The 7,767-nt window shown below is 36.4% G+C and overlaps 1 protein-coding gene across 1 annotated transcript; it reads left to right on the top strand.

Moving 5' to 3' along the window:
• The first annotated feature begins 312 nt into the window (after positions 1-312).
• On the top strand, positions 313-5,647 carry LOC145630112 (ABC transporter C family member 10-like). The gene is made up of 11 exons (XM_081682352.1): positions 313-1,641; positions 1,931-2,251; positions 2,334-2,420; positions 2,493-3,077; positions 3,199-3,363; positions 3,657-3,951; positions 4,028-4,242; positions 4,313-4,618; positions 4,715-4,778; positions 5,017-5,256; positions 5,425-5,647. The coding sequence occupies exons 1-11, from the start codon at positions 313-315 to the stop codon at positions 5,538-5,540; spliced, it is 3,723 nt and encodes a 1,240-aa protein (XP_081538478.1). The 3' UTR covers positions 5,541-5,647.
• Positions 5,648-7,767: the final 2,120 nt, after the last annotated feature.

Raw genomic sequence — 7,767 nt, 5'->3', positions numbered from 1 at the left:
GTTCATATTTTAAATGTCAATAAAAGTAATACAGTAGGGTTATAGTAGAAAAAATGATGAATAATGAACAATATAATAAAAGTCCAAGTGTAGCAACTAACGCAAAATAAGAGTAAATTTTATGTGATAATCTGGTACTTATGTAGCTTTGCATTGGTACAGTGAAAGAGCTGAAGAATGATTGGGGATTTGTGGACAATGTTTTGTTGGCAATCTGACTGTGGAAAAAATTCTGAGGATAAAGGGAGCATTAGTGAAAAGGGGGCACCCGCCAGAGTTACACCATTTGCCAAAGCTGGGTTCTTTAATAAGATGTTATTTTGTTGGCTAAACCCTTTGATGAAATCGGGTACGAAAAAGACTATGGAGGAAGAAGACATGCCCAAATTACGGGACATAGACAAAGCAAGATATTGTTACTCACAGTTTGTTGATCAGTTGATTAAGAAAAAAGAGTCCGATTTGTTATCAGAATCCTCGATCTTGTGGACAATTGTTGAATGCCACTGGAAAGAGATTCTAGTTACTGGAGTATTTGCTCTTTTGAAGATACTTGCAATGTCAGCTGGACCTCTATTAATGAATTCCTTCATTGAGATTGGTGAGGGCAAAGAAGCTTTTAAATATGAAAGATATGTTCTGGCAGTTTCACTTTTCCTATCGAAGATATTAGAATCTTTTACACAGAGGCAATGGTTCTTTCGAAGCAGATTGATTGGTCTTCAAGTGAGGTCCATGCTAACTGCAGCAATTTATAAGAAGCATCTACGACTCTCAAATGTAGCTAAGAAGAATCACTCTGGTGGTGAGATAATGAATCACGTAACCGTGGATGCTTATAGGATTGGGGAGTTCCCTTTTTGGTTTCATCAGACTTGGACTACAAGCCTCCAGCTTTGTCTTGCATTACTTATTTTGATCCATTCAGTTAAGCTCGCAACTGTGGCTTCCTTAGTACTAGTTGTATTAACTATGATATGCAACGCGCCTATTGCAAAGTTACAACATAAGTACCAACGCAAGTTGATGGTAGCTCAAGATAGGAGGTTGAAGGCGTACTCAGAGGCTTTAGTGAACATGAAGGTTCTTAAGTTATATGCTTGGGAGAATCACTTTAAGAAAGCAATCGAGTCCTTAAGAAAAGAGGAGTCCAAACGCTTATCATCTGTGCAATTGCAAAAGGCATACAACTACTTGCTTTTTTGGATGTCTCCTGTTTTGGTCTCTGTTGCTACATTTTGGGCATGTTATTTACTCCATATCCCTCTACATGCCAACAATGTATTCACATTTCTTGCAACATTGCGTCTAGTGCAAGAGCCAATAAGAGTTATCCCTGATGTCATTGCTGTAATAATAGATGCAAAAGTTGGATTTGCAAGAATTGTGAAGTTTCTTGCAGCGCCAGAGCTCCAAACAGAAAATGTCAGAAAAATGAGCGATATGGCCACTATAAATCATGCCATTATGATAAGATCAGCAAATCTTTCGTGGGAAATGGATACATCAAAGCCAACATTGAGAAACATAGATCTTGATATTCATCCTGGTAAAAAAATAGCTATATGTGGAGAAGTTGGCTCAGGAAAATCAACATTACTCGCAGCAATTCTCGGAGAAGTAGCATGCATGGATGGAACAGTAAGCTTCTTATGCAACTTTCATACTTCTTATTTTTGTCATTTTCGTAAATAAACCAACAACTATTCAACTGTGGAGCCCACAAGAATGAAAAAATTGTTGACTTATTCGCGAAAATGCTCATATGAGAAACAAATTTCGTTTCTCACTATGAGAAACAGGGAATTTCCCACCAAGCTGCATATAGACCTCTAGACAAATGAATATTGATGAGTTAGCTTAATAGAATTAGACTACTATATAAAGAGCTATATAATTGTTACATTTCAAACCTATTTTACTCTTATAGGTAGAGGTTTTTGGGAGTATTGCTTATGTTTCCCAGACAGCTTGGATTCAATCAGGGACAATACGCGAAAATATTCTGTTTGGATCAGCCATGGATGACCTCAGATATAGAGATACTCTACACAGGTGTTCATTGGTTAAGGACCTTGAGCTTCTTCCTTATGGTGATATGACTGAAATTGGAGAAAGAGGAGTTAATCTAAGTGGTGGACAGAAGCAACGGATTCAACTTGCTCGAGCATTATACAAAAATGCAGACATTTACCTTTTGGACGATCCATTCAGTGCTGTTGATGCAAAAACTGCAACTAGCCTCTTTAATGTATAGTATTTCTCACACCTCAAGTTCTCAAACATGGATAACCTTTTCAACTTAACTAACATGACTCTTTATGTTGTGACAGGAATATGTTATGGAAGCTCTTTCCGAAAAGACTGTCTTGCTTGTGACTCACCAAGTTGATTTTCTTCCAGCATTTCATTGGTGTTTGGTGAGTTTGTCTTTAATTTTGTATGAATAAATAACTTGTAATCATCAATGAAACGACATCTTTTTTTTGCAGTTGATGTCAGATGGAGAAATCCATCAGTCAGGCTCTTATCATAGTTTATTAGCTTCAAGTAAGGAGTTTTCAGATCTTGTAAATGCACACAAAGAGACTGCCAATACAAAGACAACGGGTGAAGCTAGCAAATCTAATAGACAAATCGTTTCGAATACAGAAATTCAGATAGCCAATGTGGAGAATGAAAATCAAGCGAATAAGGACCAGTTGATTAAACAAGAAGAAAGAGAAGTAGGAGACACTGGCCTTAAGCCATATTTGATATACTTGAAGCAGAATATAGGATACTGGTATATCTCTATCGTTTTCTTCGCTTACGTAGCCTTTTTAGCAGGCCAGATATTACAGAACCTTTGGATGGCCAAAGGCATTGATAATCCTCAACTCAGCAAATCAAAACTTATTTTGGTATACTTCATCATTGGACTCGCCTCGACAATCTGTTTATTCTTTCGATCTCTTGCAATGGTTAGATTAGGGATGGATTCATCAAGATTCTTGTTTTCTAAATTACTAAACTCCTTATTTCGTGCTCCAATGTCATTTTATGACTCTACACCTCTTGGAAGGATACTGAGTCGGGTAAGTATAAAGTTGTCATATGCTTCACAGATATATATATATATATTTCATGCAATTCAAGTGGACTAGACTTATTCCACAATAACATTTCCCCACTTGATGTTTTAATTAAACTCTACAGGTCTCTTCTGATTTAAGCATTATCGATCTTGATCTCCCTTTCAGCTTCCATTCAACCCTTGGAGCTACTACAACAGCATATGCTAATTTGGGAGTGTTGGCTGTCATGATCTGGCAAGTCTTATTTGTAACCATACCAGTGATTTACATGATGATACGAATACAAGTAAGTTTTCAAAATGACCTTCCACAATGCAGTGCTATGGGCTCATGCGATGAATGAATTTTCTAAAAAAAATAACCATGAATCAAACAAGGAAATTTTGTCTAGAACTACCTTAAAGATAGAATCATTTGTGAACAACTGCCTATTTTTTTAGGGTTGTTTAAAAAACCGGATAGTTGTTCACAAATGACCCTAGTTCTAGACAAAATTTCCATCAAACAATTGCATTTCTTTAATTTCTTGAGGTTATTGTTAGGCTTAGAACCTAATTACTAATTGAAAAACATGCACAGAGGTACTACTTTGCAACCGCAAAAGAGCTGATGAGACTCAATGGTACAACCAAGTCTATGGTTGCAAACCATTTAGCCGAATCATTAGCAGGAGCCATGACAATAAGAGCTTTTCAAGAGGAAGAACGTTTTTTTGAAAAAAGTCTTGATCTTATCGACTTAAATGCAAGCCCATTCTTCCACAACTTTGCAGCCACTGAATGGCTTATTCAGAGGATTGAGATCCTTAGTGCCACTGTTCTTGCAACTGCAGCACTATGCATGGTTTTGCTTCCACCTGGAACATTTTCCCCAGGTAAAACATTCTCTATCTCTCTTTGGTTTCTATATTTACAAATATTTCGTTTATAATAGAACCGATAATATTGCAGGCTTTATTGGAATGGCGTTATCATATGGTCTAGGGTTAAATTTGGGTATGGTTGTCTCAATTCAAAATCAATGCATAATAGCCAACCAAATCATTTCAGTGGAAAGGATTCATCAATACATAGATATACCAAGTGAAGCTCTAGAAGTCATCAATGATAGTCGCCCTCCCCGAAATTGGCCATCCGTTGGAAAAGTAGTGGTCCACAATTTACAGGTGAACTTTTCAATATCTTATCAACATGTATTCTAGAAAGATATGCTTAACATTTTTATGTATGAAGCAGATAAGATATAGAACAGACACACCACTGGTCCTTAAGGGAATTAGTTGCATAATCGAAGGCGGAGACAAAATTGGTGTTGTGGGTAGGACAGGTAGTGGAAAGACTACCCTGATAGGGGCATTATTTCGCCTGGTAGAGCCAGTAGAAGGGAAGATTATCGTCGATGGATTGGATATAAGTTCGATAGGACTTCATGATTTAAGGTCACGTTTCGGGATTATCCCTCAAGATCCCACACTCTTCAATGGTAGTGTACGATTCAACTTAGATCCATTGTGTCAGCATACTGATGAAGAAATCTGGGAGGTATAATTTCCCTTTCTTTCGTATGTAACAATATCTAGAATACATACATTTTATGTAATGCATGGCAATTTTTGAACTTTTTTTTTCTTGCAAAAGGTGCTAGGGAAATGTCAACTCAAAGAAGTTGTGCAAAAGAAGGAGCAAGGTTTAGATTCCTTTGGTATGAATTTCTCCTTCAATTATTCGTTTTTTTTTAATAACAAACGAGGATGTCCTAGTTTTTTAATAACAGTTTTATTTAACTTCATTCAACTGTAGAGCCCACAATAATGAAAAAGATCAGATGTTGATTTATTCACAAAAATGCCCCCACGAGAACATCACGAGAAACAGGGAATTTCCCATAACAAATGTATTTTGAGTTTTTGACATATTATTATTGTACTTTCTCATATTAGTTCTGGAGGATGGATCAAATTGGAGCATTGGACAACAACAACTATTCGGTCTAGGCCGCGCTTTATTGAGAAAAAGCAGGATACTAGTGCTGGATGAAGCAACTGCATCAATTGATAATGCAACTGATATGATTCTGCAAAAAACAATACGAACAGAGTTTGCTGATTGCACAGTAATTACAGTAGCCCATAGGATACCAACCGTGATGGATTGCACCAAGGTTCTTACCATTAGTGAAGGTGTGTTTTCTTTGATATTCCTATACCATATATAATGAACCTCAAGCAACATAACAGTTGCAAAATTCAAAAGCAAATTCTAAAACAAAATTATAGCAGGCGAGATTATTGATTGAGTTAAGTCCTAAATTATTTAGTAGGATAGAATGTAATGAAATGTTGTTGCAGGAAATTTAGCTGAATATGACGACCCGATTAAGTTAATGGAGAAGGAAGATTCATTATTTGGCCAACTTGTGAAGGAATACTGGTCTCATTTGCATTCAGCAGATCAGTCACATTGATTAAAAGGCGGTGTAGCAACAAACGATAAATGTACTAGTTTCATTTGGAAGATGTGTTGTTGTGCCCGAATGTGCAAGTTACAATATTTGATACTACTGAATAATTGAAGCTTATGATTTTAATTTCCTTCAATAATCGATGAATTTGTATTCAATATATATGTATATTTTCGTCTAAGAATTTAAATTAACTTGAAAGTGAATTTAAATATTTAGGACAAAACTGAGAAAATAGTATGCTCTACACAAAAGTCTAAGAACCAAAAGAGGGTATTGTAAGCTCACTGGTGTGGTTATGAGAGATTGTATTAGTAGTGAAAATAAGATAAGACAACATTCTTTACTTGGATTGTCCAAATTGACATAAACATATATCCTAAAGACACTAAATTGGCGAGAAAGGCGATAACAAAACGTGCGAAATCCAACTTATGCAATACTTCTTTTTTTTTTTTTTTTTTTTTTTTTTGGGTTTTTCTATATAGTAATCCTGTTTTTTTTTTTTTTTTTCACTTTTTTACGTTGTGCCCTAACATATATCACTTTCTACACTGTAACCCCAATATATTTTTTGTTTCCATACGGTAACCTTACTGTTATCCTGCTGTTAAAAAATTCCGTTAGTGGGGCCCACTCTCCATTATTATTTTTTTAATCGATTTGCGCGTTGAAAAATACTCCGTCAAAGGTTTCGGGGGCTATTTTGGTCCTTCCTTAAGGTTCCAAATTGAGCTCAGATTTGGCAAAAAAATAACGTAAATGCCTCGTTTTGCTTATTAAGAAATGTCTCGATTTACGTGTTCACATTTTAACACACAAAACGAGGCATTTACGTTATTTTTTGCCAAATCTGGGCTCAATTTGGACCCCTAAGGGCCAAAATAGCCCTTTAAACCTTGGACGGAGTATTTTTCAACGCGCAAATCGATAAAAAAATATTAATAATGGAGAGTGGGCCCCACTAACTGAACTTTTTAACGGCAAGGTTACCGTGTGGAAACAAAAAATATATTGGGGTTACAGTGTAGAAAGTGATATATGTTGGGGCACAACGTAGAAAAGTGAAAAAAACAAGGTTAATATATAGAAAAACCCTTTTTTTTTAATTGCTTAAAGTAATACATCAAGTAGAGCTGTCAAAAGTTGACCCGACCCAAATACCGACTCAAACTCGATTATTAACCGACTATCTGAACCCGAAAAAATGGTGACCCAAACCCGACCTAACCCGGCCTGAAACCAACCCTAGACCCGAGTTGACCCGAGTATGTGGGACCCGAACCCGAACATGAACTGATCTGGAGATGACCCGACCCGAATGTAACCCGTAAATTATTGATTTGAACCGAACCCGACTTGAACTGAAATTGACCCAAAATCGCTTTAACCCTTCAAAACCCGAATTTTAACCCGACTTGTTACTAACCAGACATGAATTCAACCTGACTCGTTCCTAACCCGAACCGAATTTAACCCAACCTGTTACAAACCCGACCAAAAATCAACCCGACTTGTTATTGACCCGACCAAAAATTAACCCGACTTGTTATTGACCTGACCCAAATTCAACCCGACTTGTTATTGACCCGACCTGAATTTTACCAGACCTATAACTAACCCGACCCAAAAATTCAACCCGCTCTGTTACTAACCCAACTCGAAATCAATACGACTTGTTATTGACCCGACCTAAATTCAACCCAAATTGTTCCTTACCCGATTTCAAATCACCAAATACAATTTAGATCACCTTATTATTGTTGATCAAAGCATTTTGTCTTGGGAAACCAAGTCGGTCCAGGCCAACAAAAGAAAGGAGCATCATCCTTAAATTTAAAAGTTAAATATAGTATATATTTGTTGTATGGTCAAAGGAGATAATTATCTTCCTAAATTATAAACTATAGTTCCCTAGTATATATTGCCATATATATTATAGTCAAAGGAAATAATTAGCTTGATAAAAATGATAATTATCTATTTATATTTAGTTGAACCTGAATATGACCTGACTTGGAAATGATCAGACCTGATTGTAACCTACAAATTATTGACTTGAACATAACCCGACTTGAATCCGAGAATGACCCGACTTGGAAATGACCCAACCTGATTCTAACCCGCAAATTATTGACTTGAACCAAACCCGTCTTGAACTCGAGAATGACCAGACTTGAAAATGACCTGACCTAATTATAATCTGCAAATTATTGACTTGAACTGAACC

The sequence above is a fragment of the Chenopodium album genome, chromosome 5 (genome assembly GCF_948465745.1).
Source record: "Chenopodium album chromosome 5, dcCheAlbu1.1, whole genome shotgun sequence".
Taxonomy (NCBI): domain Eukaryota; kingdom Viridiplantae; phylum Streptophyta; class Magnoliopsida; order Caryophyllales; family Amaranthaceae; genus Chenopodium; species Chenopodium album.
The sequence above is the reverse complement of the archived record's forward strand: the minus strand, read 5'-3'. Positions and strand labels throughout refer to the sequence as shown.

Bases quoted from the DNA above. Each gene is read 5' to 3' on its own strand.
- LOC145630112 (XM_081682352.1), top strand. From the start codon at position 313: ATGTTATTTTGTTGGCTAAACCCTTTGATGAAATCGGGTACGAAAAAG. The intron at 1,642-1,930 runs GTAAGCTTCTTA...TTACTCTTATAG, and splicing joins TAGCATGCATGGATGGAACA to GTAGAGGTTTTTGGGAGTAT. The intron at 5,257-5,424 runs GTGTGTTTTCTT...ATGTTGTTGCAG, and splicing joins GGTTCTTACCATTAGTGAAG to GAAATTTAGCTGAATATGAC.